General features: G+C 37.9%; 1 protein-coding gene across 1 annotated transcript; it reads left to right on the top strand.

The window, feature by feature from the left end:
- The first annotated feature begins 201 nt into the window (after positions 1–201).
- On the top strand, positions 202–15803 carry RAP2C (RAP2C, member of RAS oncogene family). The gene is made up of 4 exons (XM_011958251.1): positions 202–389; positions 499–1303; positions 3862–4174; positions 13271–15803. Exons 2-3 carry the CDS (start codon positions 1031–1033, stop codon positions 4138–4140), a joined length of 552 nt encoding a protein of 183 aa, XP_011813641.1. The 5' UTR covers positions 202–389; positions 499–1030; the 3' UTR covers positions 4141–4174; positions 13271–15803.
- The last annotated feature ends 210 nt before the right edge of the window (positions 15804–16013 follow it).

Genomic DNA, 16013 nt, shown 5'->3' with positions numbered 1-16013 from the left:
CCTGTTCCCGAGGCCGGAGTCCCGACCCGAAACCGTCCCTGGCCAGCGCGCTCGCTCAGCAGGGTGCGGCCCCAGCGCCACCCGGCTCGCCCCGAAGAGGTGGGACTTTCCCCACCGGAAGTGATCCCGTCCAGTCTCGGGGAACTGGGGCACCTCAGCCAGTGTGTCAGGGAAACCCTTCCGGGTGTGTGCTGGGGGGGTGGGGGGTGGGTGAGAAAAAAAGAGGTGGGTTTGCCTAGAGCCCCTGCGGCCGCCGCCGGACGGCCCCCGCCCCTTTCCCCGCCGCGAGCAGCAGCGCTGGGGCAGAGGAGAGACAGAGGAGCCAGCGGGTGGCCATGGCCTTGGCCTGACAGAGCCTCCCCGGCGGCCGGGCGGGTGCGGACGGCGGGGTAAGCGGCGGTAGCCTGATCCGGGTGGGAGCCGGGGGAGGCGGCGGCCGGCGCCGCAGGTTCGGGGCGGGGGTCAGCCGGGTAATGTGCATCCTTCTCCCCTTCACAGGCCGGACGACCCCCGCGGGAGCCGGGACCCAGAAACCCGCCCGGGCAGCAGTAACTGGAACGGAGCCCGCAGGCCTGGGCCGGCTGGGCTGCGCGAGCAGGAAGCGGGGTCCCTGGGCCCCTTTGTGTGAAGGGCGGGGGAGGGGTGCGGGCTGGGCTGCGGGCTACTCTGACGTCCGCCTCGCCGCGGGGTCCCCTCGTCGCGGCCCCCACCCTTTCCTTCCCGGGGGCACGCGCCTCCTCGTCACCCTAGCCGGGCTTTTCCCAGACTCGCCCTCCTCCCCACGCCCCCTGCTCGGGCCGCAGTTCCTATAGGAAGGGCATTACCATCCCTTCCCCACCCTCCCTGACTCTACGCTCTTTCCCCTCCCCCTCCTGTAACTTCCTCTTCTTCCCCGGTTGGGCCCTCTGCTCCTCTGCACTCTCCTCCCCAGTTCGCAGATTTCCGCCCACCTTCCGCGTAGTCTAGCCGCGCCGCAGCTAGCGGGGTGATCTTTCCCCCTCTCTGGTAGGAGTTGGTGAAGGTGAGACTCATGAGGGAATACAAGGTAGTGGTGTTAGGGAGCGGAGGGGTTGGCAAATCTGCCCTTACTGTGCAGTTTGTCACTGGGACTTTCATTGAGAAATATGACCCCACCATTGAAGATTTCTACCGCAAAGAGATCGAAGTGGACTCTTCCCCCTCCGTGCTGGAAATTCTGGACACCGCAGGAACTGAGCAGTTTGCCTCCATGAGAGATCTCTACATCAAAAACGGCCAAGGTTTCATCCTGGTTTATAGCCTGGTTAATCAACAGTCTTTTCAGGTAACCAAACCAAGTCTTGTAATTTGTTAGAAGGGGGTGTGGTAATCCGACATCGACTTCTGGGTTGCTTGAAACGTGCATTAATGACAGTGTTTTGCTTTTGAAAGTTAGACATGACGCATTTTTGAGGTTACTCCAGGCGTGGAAGACTATCGGGTTGTTTCTATAGAGCGTAGTAAAGTAACAAGCGTCAACAAATATTTTAAAGCTATTTTTAAGTGAAAGAAAAGTGAAAAAAATGTCAGTCTGTGTATATTTCGCCTGGAATATAACCTTCTGAAGTTGCTTGCTCAATTCAACAAGTATTGATTAACTTACTCAACAAAACATCCAACAAATAATCTCGGGTAAATAGAGCACTTTGAAAAAATTATTTGGAGCCGATTATCTGTTGCACAGATAAGTCCTCTCTGTCTGTCCCACCCACACCTTCCCCTCCCACCCCGCAACACCCCCTCCCGCCGCCCTCCCCTTCTCTCTCAAGTTTCTCAACTAGATTCATAAATCTTAGTGTTGCAAAATGAAGAACTCAAGACCTGCCTTCTAGGCATTTTACTTAATTACTTGGGGCGTGTAGTAGGAAGGAAAGTTACTAATAGAAAAGACTAGTACCTAGAATTAATAACCAACAAAAATCAGGAATGACTCCTTTTCTGCAGTTGATCCAAATTGTTTCTGGTAACTGCCTGTATTTACAGAAAATACGTGGGTCTGGGAACACTGAACAAGTGCAGATTTCTTACTCCGGCTGGGTGGCCAAACTGGATGTGGTCCCATCTCTTAGAAAATCTGTCTTGTCCTTCACTGGGAAACAGACTGAAGGTTTAACGTTATTTTAGGAGATGCGATGTATGTTTCTATTTATTCCTTGAAAATAAATAACCTCATATTGACCCATTATATTGACCTCCATTGATTTAGGAAATGGATATATTTTTTCTGCATTTAAAGGTATGCACTTAATGTAGCTTACTTAAGAGACCTTAAGTGCTTTATCCAATACAATGTGCTAATTCCACTTTCTTTGGTATTTTAAATTAAAGTACTATAGTGAACTTTCCCAGTAACCTGATAGAACAACTTCAGAGATTTTTTTTTTTTAAGATGATAAATTCTGGGGAAATAAATCAAAGCTATTGAGACCAAACTAAATTCACTTAATGTGGGCGTAAATTCCCAAACAATAGTATCATAAAAGCATTTTCCCCCAGAAAGTACCAAAGTACTAAAGGTGCTGTTTGACAGGCATTATTTTCCCTAAAGGATCCTCAGGAGATTTGTTATTCTATCAGCTTACTCTCTGGAGCCTGAGAGTCTTTTGAAGGGTGTTTCATAAGATTTCTGTTATATCCATTTCTGTTATAGACATGAATTGGGAGTGAAAAACTGTGCCATTATTTCAGTGGAGATGTAAACTCCTTTGAGCCCAAATGTCATAAGTTTGGATTTTCAGCTGAATTTATGTTTCCATAAAGACAACGGGAAATAAGCATGACCTAGAAGACTGAGTTGATAAATGATCAAACCAAATTGATGTAAATATCAAATAACTATATTTTTATAGATTTTCACAGTCCCTTGCTTTCCCGTAGACCCACATGTGAATATTCTGTGCTTACTGTGACTTCCAATTAAGCATACATTTTCTATTTAAGGCAAACTTTTAAAATTATGAAATATTACAAAAAATGGTGATTTTTATAATTAAATCTATAATATTGTCTTAAATCAATACTTGCCCCCACCTCCCAAAATTGATGCTACTGGAGGATTGCTAACGCTCTTATGTTTTGTAATTCGTTGTAACTACTTGGAAAAAGTAATACGCATGGGGGAACAATCAAGCAGTAAAAAACAAACACAGGCAAAAAAAAAAAAAAAAAAAAAAAAAACTGTCTTCTTCCCACCCAGACTCCCCTTGCACTGTCCTTCCCAGGAGTTGCTAACTGTTACAGTAGTTTCTAGCGAATTTAAGTGTATTTTAAGGTGTTTGATTTTACTGAAATAAATGCATACCATTCAGTTTAAAATAAAACATTTAAGTATATCCATCTGGTTGTAACTCTTTTCTTCTAGGCATTACAGAGTGATTTTTGTTCCCACTTAAAACACTTTCACTCAAGCCCTCTTGCTACATGGCTAGGAATGCATAGATGCTGCAATCCTGTGCTAGGATAACAGGTGTTACAAGGAGTGATGACAAGCAGGCAGGTTTAGGGAGATGGCCAAACATCCTTATGTACGAATGGATTAATCATTTGGAAACTTGCTTTTTAAATCAGTATAGACTAGGGGTGGGTAAAAGTGATTATATGAGTCAAGGTTAGTGTGCAACCCATATTTTATATTCCTGACAAACCTAGCAGGTAGAGTCTGTGGAAATTATCTAGTTCTTCTGTGGACAAAATGATGACGTTTTCTCTGTTTAGGTGTGATTTCATTTTGGATTCAGCTTTGTATACTCACTGAGGTATGACTTTTTGTAATACTGTAATATTTCTGTTATGGTTTTACAAACAACATAATGTTTTTCTTTCTCTTTGTGATTGCTTGAATAGGATATCAAGCCAATGAGAGATCAAATTGTCAGAGTGAAGAGATATGAAAAAGTCCCACTAATCCTAGTAGGAAATAAAGTGGATCTGGAACCAGAAAGAGAGGTTATGTCTTCAGAAGGCAGAGCTCTGGCTCAAGAATGGGGCTGTCCTTTCATGGAGACATCGGCAAAAAGTAAATCAATGGTGGATGAACTTTTTGCTGAGATCGTCAGGCAAATGAACTATTCATCCCTGCCCGAGAAGCAAGATCAGTGTTGTACAACTTGCGTCGTCCAGTAAAAAAGATAACCTCAATCATGGCCATACCGAGCAGGTTAGTTTTTGATGGAACTGTGTGAATCAGGTAGTGTTTTGTTTTTTGATCAAATATAACAAAAAGCTGGTTAGTGTTAATACACATGGCACTGTCTTAAATTTCTTTATTTTTAAAATAACATTTTCCATCACACAAAATAGTCAACATTCAATGAAGAAAATTTTTTTAAATGCAGATAAGCAAAGCAGAGGTAAAAAATTGCTTATATTGCCATCACCAAGATTTTAAGTGAGTTATTGTTCTTCCTTCTCTGCTTTATTGGTAACATTTCTTTGAGTTGAGTTAAACCATAACACACTTTTTCCCTTTTCTTCTGATTTAGCATCCAAAATGCACAGGAGAGCACTCAGTAATAATTTCAGAAGTTTTGTGGTATTTTCTATACTTTTATGTTTTTATGTCCTGAGCAAGCAAATTGCTGCAATTAAAATCACCAGTTTACTAATCACCACGTGCTTGATTAACAATACAATTATTTAATCAAATTCATCTGTACCTAACACTTGAGGGACTTAAGTGACCTCTGATAATAACAAATTGTAGTGCCACAATGTACCCTGACTTCATTATAAATATACAGTCCAAACGATAATCTGGTTGAATTATCTGTGATGTGTTAGAAGGAACAGTTCATGCATTAAAAAAATTTATTCAGTTTAATAAATTATGAGATTAATAGGAACGGCCGGGCGCGGTGGCTCAAGCCTGTAATCCCAGCACTTTGGGAGGCCGAGACGGGCGAATCACGAGGTCAGGAGATCGAGACCATCCTAGCTAACATGGTGAAACCCCGTCTCTACTAAAAAATACAAAAAAAAAAAAAACTAGCCGGGCGAGGTGGCGGGCACCTGTAGTCCCAGCTACTCCGGAGGCTGAGGCAGGAGAATGGCGTAAACCCGGAAGGCGGAGCTTGCAGTGAGCTGAGATCGGCCACTGCACTCCAGTCCGGGCGACAGAGCGAGACTCCATCTCAAAAAAAAAAAAAAAGAGATTAATAGGAACAGTAACAAACCTTCAGGCCTTTCACTGAGTTAAATGATAACTTACAAGTTTTTTAAATGAATGAGTTTTTTTAAAACTCATACTTTTTTTAAAAGTAAGGTTATGTAAAACCTACGAAGCATTTAAAACAAGATTATTCATGTCATGATCTTTTAGTCTAGATTGTAATTGAGCAAATAGTCTCACTTAGACAGTAACACTTAGATAATAAGATAGAACAGCCAATATTGTGAATGACTGAGAAACCGCAGCAAATGCCAGACTAGCCTGGCAGTATCAGGAATGAAATTGATCTTCCTGAGCCAAGGCTGACCTCGAGTCTAGGAGGCAGTGTTGCAAATGGCAACAGGCATTTCAGATTGGAGCAATGATTCCTAATCAAGGGTCTGGCTTTGTGTATGCTCCCTGGAGAAAAGACTAACGGTCCCTAATTTATCTTTTCAGACAAGGTCTCCTGTCAGATAATGTCATCTTTGAAAATGAAGGATGACAACAATGCTTTATTTAAAATGCTTTCACTCATCATCCTTTCGCATACCAGAATATGATGAAAACTCATTTATTTTCTTATGTCTAGCTACATCTATTATTTTATAAAGTCACTTTTCAGACCATAGTCCAGCTTATGTTTGGTTGATAGCATCGCACTTGCATTATAGTCTTTTGAGGAGGGGAGAGGCTTATGGATCAAGTCCCATATTCTTGCTGCTGTAATCTCTCTCCTTAAATTGTAAGCCAGCTTCACATTTGAGCAAGTTCTGTGTGGTGATTGCATCTTTACTGTTTTGCTCTATTTTTCTATCTGACACTTACTGGGCAGATGATGTAAGTGTCCATATACATTTTGTGTTAGTTTTATCATCTTTTTAAAAATTAATCAACTCCCACGAAATGTTCTCAGTTTTCCTTCCATCATTAATGTAGACAGCTATAGGAGGTTAACTGAATAAAATTGGTCTCACACATGTCAAGAGCCAGCTGTCTCAGCCAAATTGGCAGGTGAATAATTTCTAAAGCTATTTTTGAACCTCTTTTCTTCTGAATCATTTCTGAGTTTATTTCATTTGGTAACTTTTTGTGATCTGAATTATATTTAACCTATTTGGTTACCTACAGGAATGAGTACATAGTTTTTTTTAGTATCTCAAGCCAACTATATATTTTTGGTTAATTAACATACTAAAAATGGAAATTATTATTAATACCTATAATTCATTTTTATAGTAGTGGGTTTTTTATAGTGTGTAGGTTTTTGCTTGTTTTTGTAAGCAGAATATATAAATGAAGATGTTAGCCTTGAAATAAAATACCCAATAAGCTGAATTTCTAAAAATACTAAGGGGAACTCCCTGACCAAGATCTTTTAGAACAAAGTGCACTATATGCAGGGTTGTTGTTGTTGTTGTTGTTTTTCCTGACATCAAATAAAATTGAACTGATTCCCATATATGGGAATCTCTAATCTGAGGCTAGTAAAATTTGTGGTTGTCCTTGTTCACCATTTACCTGAAAAGAAAAGAAAATAGATGGTGGATTTTGAATACTATAGCTTGAGTCATGGAGCTTTGAAATCTGTTAGATCCAGATCTAAATTGAATGTCAAATTTTGACAGGTAAAGGTGATTTGAGAAATGTTTGTCCCTAATATTTAGAAGAGTACCTTGTCCAAGTTAGAAATAATAGGATGTAAATCAGAAACACTGTTACTGTTGTTAATTGGTTGTTTTTTAACTGAGAGGGAAAATTTATTAATGCTCTAAGAATTGCTTCTGATAATTCCTCACATTTATGTCTTAACACCTTTCAATTTGGGTCACTGGTCTCTTGCCTAACACCTGTTTATCTGCATGGCTCCCAGGATTGTTTCCTCACCTTTTACCCTCCCATTAGTAACTTTAGTGTAAGTTTGGAAGCATAACCAGATTCCTTATACACTGCCATCATCCTGATTTCTTTACTGATCTGAGGAGCGTACGATCAAGTGCTTTGAAGGGACTTCTTTTGCTGTATGGCAGCAGTATAATGGAAACTCAGGTCAGCATTGTCTCCCTGTTCTGGTTTCCTTCACTATGTCATAGCTCTTCTGTGCTGGTATAAATTATTGGCAGTTCACTGTTTTGGTATATTTTTGTGGAGAAAGATCGATGTTTTGTTAATAATCTTGTAATACTATAAAAGAAGCAAATCACTGTCCTGTGGGAGTTCAGGGAAACAGGGGATCACAACCAATTAGAACAGAGTTTCTTAACATTCTGGGATCTTTGCTGTTTGGGGCTGTCCTGTGCATTGTCAGATGTTTAGCAGCATCCCTAGCTTTTACCCACTAGATGACAGTAGCATCTTCCTAATCCCCCATTATGACAAGAATATCTCCAGAAATTGCCAAATGCCCCCTGGGGACAAAAATTGCCCTTAGTTAAGAGCCACTGAGTTAGAGATACTGGTAGCAATAGCATTTGAATCAGGCTTTGAAGATGGGTAGGACTTGAGGGGATTGGTGGTGGGGGTGGAAGGTGTCAGTGTTGACTTTCAAACAGAAAGAATGCCAAGAAGGAGCATAATCATATCCTAAAATATTCTGTTGATTCCCTAATAGGAAGGGGGGAAGTGCAGTAAAGATGTCTCTTAAATGTGACAGCTTGATATATCCTTTTGGCAAATAGAATGTTTTAAAGATGATTTTTCAAGGATTCCTTTATGTCAGTCCAGTATTGATGAAAGTGATAAAGAAAGAAAATGGGGGGAAAGGGTGTTATTCACTGTGGTTTGAAGGTCTCCTGTAAGATTTTATACCATTTTTCTCAGTGTACTATGGAACAGGTCCTCCCAACTAGAGTAAATGGTGCATAAGAGTACCAAACACAGGGAAGCAAACTGAAAGGACAAAGATCACTATTTATGTCAGCCCCAGTTCATTATGTATTTCAGCCTGAAGAAAAAGGGGGATTCTCGGTTCAAGACTAGCACATCATTTTACATGGCAGCAGAATGCCTGGGATGCTAACAAAGGCTACTGAAAGGCTAAACCATATTTGAACATCATTTTAGTCTAGCTAGACTTACTATTCCTAAATACAGTGGAATTGATTAACATTTTCATGTTTTTTTAAAATAAAAAAAGTAGAATCAGAATGGTTTTTAATTTTTTTAGCTTTTAATTTTAGTTTTTAATTTTTTTTTTTTTTTTTTTTTTTACGGAGTCTTGCTCTGTCACACAGGCTGGAGTGCAGTGGCACAATCTTGGCTCACTGCAACCTCTGCCTCCTGGGTTCAAGCAGTTCCCTGTCTCAGCCTCCTGAGTAGCTGGGACTACAGGCGCCCACCACCAGCCCGGCTAATTTTTGTATTTTCAGTAGAGGTGGGGTTTCACCATATTGTCCAGGCTGGTCTTGAACTCTGGACCTCGTGATCCACCCGCCTTGGCCTCCCAAAGTGCTGGGATTACAGGCGTGAGCCACCACGTCCAGCCTAGTTTTTAATTTTTTATGGTATGCTGGGGCTTTAGCAAATGTGAGGAGAAGAATCCTCAAATCATATCATGTACTTATAATTTCCTATACAAGGTAAATATTAATAATATCAGTAAAACGCTGGAGTGGAATTCTGTTGTAGAAGTTATAGTTTTGTTAGATACTTCTTTTTTTCCCACTGCTCTATTTGCGTATCACTTTGAATGGGGAAAATGGCTTATTTAAAATGCTCATCTGTCATCCAGTTCACATGGTGAGTCCAAGTGGAGCAGAGGAGTTGAATGGAGGAAGAAGCATGCTTTGGGGGTGGTATGTACCATAAAGCGCCTCAGCGAACCTTGGGTAAAAGGGAAAAACAAAGCCACCTTGCCCTTTCTGCTACCCCTAATTCTCCCAGACCTTCACTGAATTTGTAGGGTTGGTTCATGGTTTGAGACTTGAGAGTGGACAGGTGCCTAGTTAGATCTGCTCTAGATCTGGAGGTGTGTGGTGATTAGAATGACTGTTTGTATATCTGTTCCCTCTTTAATTGCTTCCTTTTAACCTCAAGATTAGGCTTTTATTGCAGAATAAAATGCATATGAGCCATTCAGTTTTACTCCATTACCTCTCTGGCTTAGAATGAACCATCGGTAGAAGTAACAAAAATTGCATCATGGAGTTGGAGAATTGCCACCAAGGAAGTGTTCTAGCCATACTACAGAAAAGATTGTCCCCGTGGGATTACTTCTCAGCAGAATTCTACAATTCAGAAAGATAGTATCAGTAAGAAAAACTTAAGTCCTGTCAGCTGTTAGAAAAACGTTATCCAATCAAAAACATACTCCCAAGTTCTTTTGATTAGCCAATCTTAGGAATATCAAATTCAGAAAAAGCAATTTAGAGTTGAGGGGTGTACTAACTTACCTGGTGTAATTCAAAGCTAGCAACTGGAATTGGATCATTGGGCTCACACTGCTGTTTATTATCACTGGACTTGGTTATAATATTTGAGATCTCAGAATTGAACTCATCATATTAATTTAAACTTTCAGAAATTTTAGATCTAGTACATAAAAATAGCTAATCCCATCCCTTCTACCCTGGGTTCACCATAAACATTTTGTGAGCTTGCTTTCTTTCATGTGTGATTCCATCTCCATTCAAGGATTCTATGCCATAGGTTCCGCTTTTGCTCTCTGTGTTTAATGGGTGACAGTGAACACGTTTAAAGACCTAGTCCTCCCACTCCAACCCCAGTAAGCTTCATAAGTACTATGCGCATTAGGATAGAGAAACAAAACAAAAGATATTTAACAAAAACATAACCTGTATCAAAGGAATTCCAGCCTAAGACCAGATGCAGTGGCTCATACCTCTCATCCCAGCACTTTGGGAGGCCAAGGTGGAAGGATCACTTGAGGCCAGGAGTTCAAGACCAGCCTGGGCTATGTAATGAGACCCCCCCCGACTCTACAAAAAATAAAAATAAAAAAATTAGCTGAGTGTGGTGGTGTGCGCCTGTAGTCCTAGCTGTTCAAGAGGCTGGGGTAGGAGGATCTCTTGAGCCCAGGAATTCCAGGTTTCAGTAAGCTGTGATTGCACTACTGCACTCCAACCTGGATGACAGAGCAAGATCCTGTCTCTGAGATTTAAATTATTATTAAAATAATAATTTTAATGTTTTCTTAAAATTATTATTAAAATAATGATTTATTAAAATAGCACTTTTGATGATTTATTAACATTATTATTAAAATAATGATTTATTAAAGTTATAATTCCAGCCTGATGTTTTGCTAATACAACTAACTTTTAACTTGTATATAAAATGATAATTAAACATGAAATTCGTTTTCAAAAAAAGTATTTTGGTTAAATCCCAAGAATATCATATGCCTAAAACTGGAAAAAAATTAAAAGTGATTATGATTACATGCTAATATTTGTGTGTGTGTGTGAGAGAGAGAGAGACAGTGCCAGTAAATACCATTGTATTTAGATAAGTTAAGTCCAGTTAAGCTAAAAAGACGTTCATAAACTGCTAAGCCTTTCAGGAGCCTTTGTTAACATACCAGGCATTCTGCTGCCATGTGAAATGATGTGCTAGTCTTGAATCAAGATTCCCCTTTTTTTCTTCAGGCTGACATAAATAATGATCTTTGTTCCTTTTTGTTCTGTGTTTGGTACTCTTATATACCAATTTACCCCACTTGACAGACCCTATTTATTTCATAATTTCCTGAGCAAAAGATTTGGATTAGTGTGTGTTTTTTGTTTTGTACTTTCCTACAATATTGCATTAGTGAAAAGCTAAAAAGTAGAACCAGACAAGTAAGAGTTTGAATAGAAGCTTCCAGAGTTAAGATTTGTCGAATGTCTTGCTGGAAACCTGAGAGCGAGGTCGAGGATAACTTGGGTTCTGTCTTGAAAGCTGCAAGTTATACCTTTGCAATGTGCTTGGATGTGATATCCTACAAGTTAAAAAGTACTGGTTTGACCAGCTGCCTTTAAACCTTCAGCGATTTATTTTTACATACATGAGTGTGTTAGTATATTGAAAATTTTGCTGTCACTGTGGAGCAAGAACATTTGCACTTGCAATTCTAATCTGAAAGAGATTGTTGTTTTTGTTTAATGCAAGCATTTTACTTCAGGATTTATTACTGCAGATAATTATAATTTATTACTCTCTTGAAAAGTAGCTAGTATTAATACTTTGTTTGCTTAAAGGTATGCCTAATGTTAATATTACTGAGCCTAACTCAGGATTTCACAGGAGTATTGTCATCCTGTGTATGTGGATAGACCAAATGTTACCCAGGTTTTTAGAGGGTGGGAGGTGATTAATATATCATGTTTTATTCAATATAGATTATGGTTAGTAAAATGATTTGATTATTAATATTTTGGCTAGAAATAAATAACTACTTTCTCAATTTGATTTTACAGAATGCTTGAACAGGTCTTCAATATTTAAGAGAAATAATCATTTTTGAAAATCTCAACATCTTTATAATTGTTTGATTTAAAAAGGGAAATGAAAATTTATAGCAAATTCATTAATTCAAACTAATTGAAGGAAGTCTTGTCTAAATTACAAAAAAGTATTCATAATGAATACTTTTTATTCATTATGAATACTGCATATGTAATGAAATACTGTTGTGTTCAAGTAAGTATAGAAATTCCAGCTAGACCAAAAAAATATAAAGGTCCTTAGTCTAGATATCAGAAGTACAATCCTAGTCTTCTAGAAATTTATAACATAGTTGGAAAAGGAAAACAAATTTACAGCAACCCTGTGAAGAAAGTATTTTTATCTGTTTTTCAACGATGAGGAAACCGGACATGCCCAAGCTTAAATAACTGGTGTCCTAATTAACAATTTAATGCAAAATGTCTTTTAATTGGAAAAATGTTTCTATAATAGTTTCTAAAGAGGAAGACTTTTGTTCTGTTTTTTCCTAATGTGTTTAGGGTAGCAGAATTTCAATAATGAGCAGAGTGATGTCCTTTAATAATAATCATTTTTGTGATATAGCTGCTAATAAAGCACTATGTCAGGCACTTTGAACACTAATAGAAGTGTAGCTGTCAAATGAAATCAAAATTATGCATTTATAAACATTGGTAGAGCCCTTAAATGATTATAAACTGGTTTCCCTTGGCATTCTTTCATAGTTGCTGTTCTACTTTTGTTTCTGGCTTTATGATAACGTTTTTTATCTCATGCGTTTGCAAACAAACATAACTCCACTCCCCTAGAAGCTATTTGGTGATTCAGCACAATTGAAGGACACTCTGTCTGTCTGAACGATAGATTTTTTTTTCCCTAGTATTAGCTGGAAGGGCAGAAATCTGTGAGCTATAAGAGCAGGGAATGAGGAATTCCAGTCATAAAAGAAGATCCTGTGGTTGGGAGGATGTCCCCCAAAAACGGAAGACCCAAGTGAAAAATGTGAACTGCTGCTATCACCTAGCTTCTGACCTAACCTAGGCACCTAGTAGGTGCTCAATATTTAGACCTTGATTGAATTGCATTCCCTCCCTCCCTCCCTCCCTCCGTCCCTTCCTTCCTTCCTTCCTTCCTTCCTTCCTTCCTTCCTTCCTTCCTTTTTTCTCTTTCTTTTCTTTTCTTTCTGCAGTCCTCCCACCTTGGCCTTCCAGAGTACTGGGATTACAGACATGAACCACTGTGCCTGGCCTGAATGACATTTTCTCATTTTAGTCTCTCAAGAAACTAAATTTGGGAAAAGTCTAACATACTGCCTATTAACTCGTAATTAGCATGCATTTGATAACAATACCATTTCCAGTTAAAATGTGAAGCGATCAAGTTCAAAGTAGAAGCAGCATTTGCAACAACTTTTATACTGTAAGATCATTTAAACCAGTAAGGACATTTTAAATATTGCATAAGTATAATACAAGTACAAGGCATAATAATATTATAAAAATAAGCTAGGATAGCTACACACATGCACACACAAAGTACATTATATCCAGTGCATCACTTCTGTGTTTCTGTTTTTTTTTTTTTTTCTGTTACCACTTCGCTGTCTATATAGATCTGTTGTCAGTGTTCTCTTTTTAAACTATATATTTCTACATTTTTATGACATGTTTATCTTAATTGCAGATAAAACTCAGAGGAAATTTGCACAGATGCTGCTTTGGAGAACTTTACAACCTGGGTTGCAGAACTGAGCCTTGGTAAACCTGTCTCTATTACAGCATGTTGCCATACATCTATTTAAGTGTGTAAGGTCTTTGGCCTTCAAGATCCATCGACCTTAAACAGGAATGCTTAGCACGTTTACCATACGTTTAAAATCTATTCTTTATCAATCAGTCCTTTTATAGCTTTCTAAGTTCTTATTGATGGCTAATATGCAAGGGTTAATTTTTAATATTTTAATTGATTTCTTTAATCAGTTTCTCGACTTGTATTTATTAAATACTCAAACTCAGTATTACCTACTCAATGCCTTTTAAAAGAAAGTTATAATGGAGAAAAAATTGAGCCTTAAACAAATGGTTACTTCTGTATATTACCTCGTACCAGTGCTTCATCCTATTTGTAAAATCTTTCTCCTTTAAAATTATTGGTTAATACTTTGAGACTTTGTTTACGTGTGGCAGTGTTGTAAAAAGAAACTAAAGATCACATTTTACCTGTATGGATGGAATATCCCTTTTCTTCAAGTGCAGTTTGTGATGTGTGTGTGTTTGTTTGTTTGTTTGTGTTTTTTTTGGTAATTAACATGTTCTGAAAGTTACAATTGATATTTGAAATTGACTGTAGAGCATTTAGTTGAAGAGTTAAGCATTCAATTCCATTAGGTTTTCACATGTGTTAATCTCATTTACAGCATTGAATTGCGGCAGTAACATTTTCCTTTCTGTGAAGTTCTAAATTTAGTTATGACCTATTTAGCAATGCCTTTGAAAAGGGATATTGTATCCATGGTAAATTAATTGTATACCTAAACAGAGATAGCTCATCTTTGCCTATCCGGCTTGTAATTGACATCTAGTAGACTTCTGCACATGTAAAATTGAATTCAAATAAAATCATATACACTTTCTAGTTCTTAATATTTGTCTTTCTGAATAATAGTTTAAAGCAATATTTGTTAAAGTTTTCTTGCACTATCACAATTGCTTTTTAGTTATTTCTCAAGAAGCATGTTCGTAGTAGAGACAAAATCTGTGTAACAGGAGGGAGAATAGCGCCAAGTCTCTGGGCTATTTTTTATTTTTGCAAATGTGCTTTCTAATAGCCATTGCCTTCCATGTTGTTTACCTAATCAGCACATTTTGTCTGAATACTTGAACATTTTAACAGTAACGCAGGTATAGAATCAGAAAGGAAACTTATGAAGAGTAATATTTTGGTTCAGTTTTAACATCGTGACAATGAGGGCTTTTTCTAGCAATGATTTTTAAATTGTATAAGTTTGACAGTATTTTATTGTTGGGTTTTTATTTGGTTTTAGTTGTGTGCTTTTTGCAGAAGTTAGTAACTGCAGCTCATCTACTGCACCAAAGTTCTCGATTTTAGGAGCCCAGCTTTAGTCATTTGAACATGCTTCTAAATAAAATAAAACAAAACAAAACCAAAACTATACTTTTGATCTATAATAATAGCTCAATAACTTTGTCAAGGAAAGCTCTAATATATGCAGTGATGGTTTATGAAAGGGTGTGGCAATTTTAAATTTATATTGTGTGTGATGTTCAAATAAAGTGGTATCTACATTCATGTGATTTATTGGTCAGCATGACCATTAATTATTGAGTAGAAATTGATTAAACTTTGATTTCCTTTTTTTAAATCGTGTTGCATTTGATTCCTGAGCAAATTCCCTCAAAGTGAACTCTTATTCTTAAATTTTGAATTTTATGGTGAGATTGTAAAGATAGAGGCAATTGAAACATTGTTCCTTATTTATGAACTGCTTGAAATGAATACTTAATTTAAGTTTGCACTTTAATACCAAACTTAAAACCAAACACTCATTTAAAAGTAGGTTAAGTGATCATGGATCATTGTTATTAGCTTTGTGGCTTTGTGAAATTCTAAAGGAATCAAATAATTCATCATGATTTAAATTTTCTAGAGATTTTGATTTTTTGTAGTGTTTCTTTCCTATAGATTGTGTTCTTGTTTCTCTCTCTCTCTCTCTCTAAATTACAGTGTTCATTGTCATTGACCTCAGCAGCAAATTTGACTTGAATTCACTTAGAATCACAGGAATCAGGGGAAAGTGATTTTAAAGGTGGTTTCTCCAGCACATTTTAAGAAAAGGGACCAAAAGTTATTTTAGCTTCCTCAATAGATTGCATGTTGCTTATTAGGATAATAAATTAATATTAAATGCAATATATGTCTTGTCTTTACTATGGCATCTGTTTAGGAGTTGTTCAAATCACTGCAGTAGGGCTCTGCAAATAAAATAATGTAACCTATTATCATGGATCTAATGTACTGTAACTTTATCAGTGAAAGGTAAAATCTCAAATAACAAGTACAAACATTGAACAATTACCTATAAAGATTTGTAACAGTAAAATTTTTCCAATAGATTTCATTCTTGTCATTTTGTAAGACGACCCTGCAGTCCACCTGTTTGTAACTTTTTTAATAAAATAGACATCTGTATTACTGAGGTTGGTTTCTTTAATTATTTGGTGTATTGCTTCATGTTCTGGATTTGCTAACTTATAAATCTTTCTCAAAACTGAAAGTCATTGATTTTTATCAAAATGATCATGTGTGTTGCAGTACATGTTTAAACAAAGTTAAACATTCATTTGCCTGTTTCCTTAATTACCATTCTGGCATATTTTGGGGGAAAACTGAGAATGATATGCCCTAA

Source organism: Colobus angolensis, unplaced genomic scaffold (genome assembly GCF_000951035.1).
Source record: "Colobus angolensis palliatus isolate OR3802 unplaced genomic scaffold, Cang.pa_1.0 Scaffold463, whole genome shotgun sequence".
NCBI classification, from domain to species: Eukaryota; Metazoa; Chordata; class Mammalia; order Primates; family Cercopithecidae; genus Colobus; species Colobus angolensis.
Note: the sequence above shows the minus strand (reverse complement) of the source record. Positions and strands in the feature narration are given on the sequence as shown.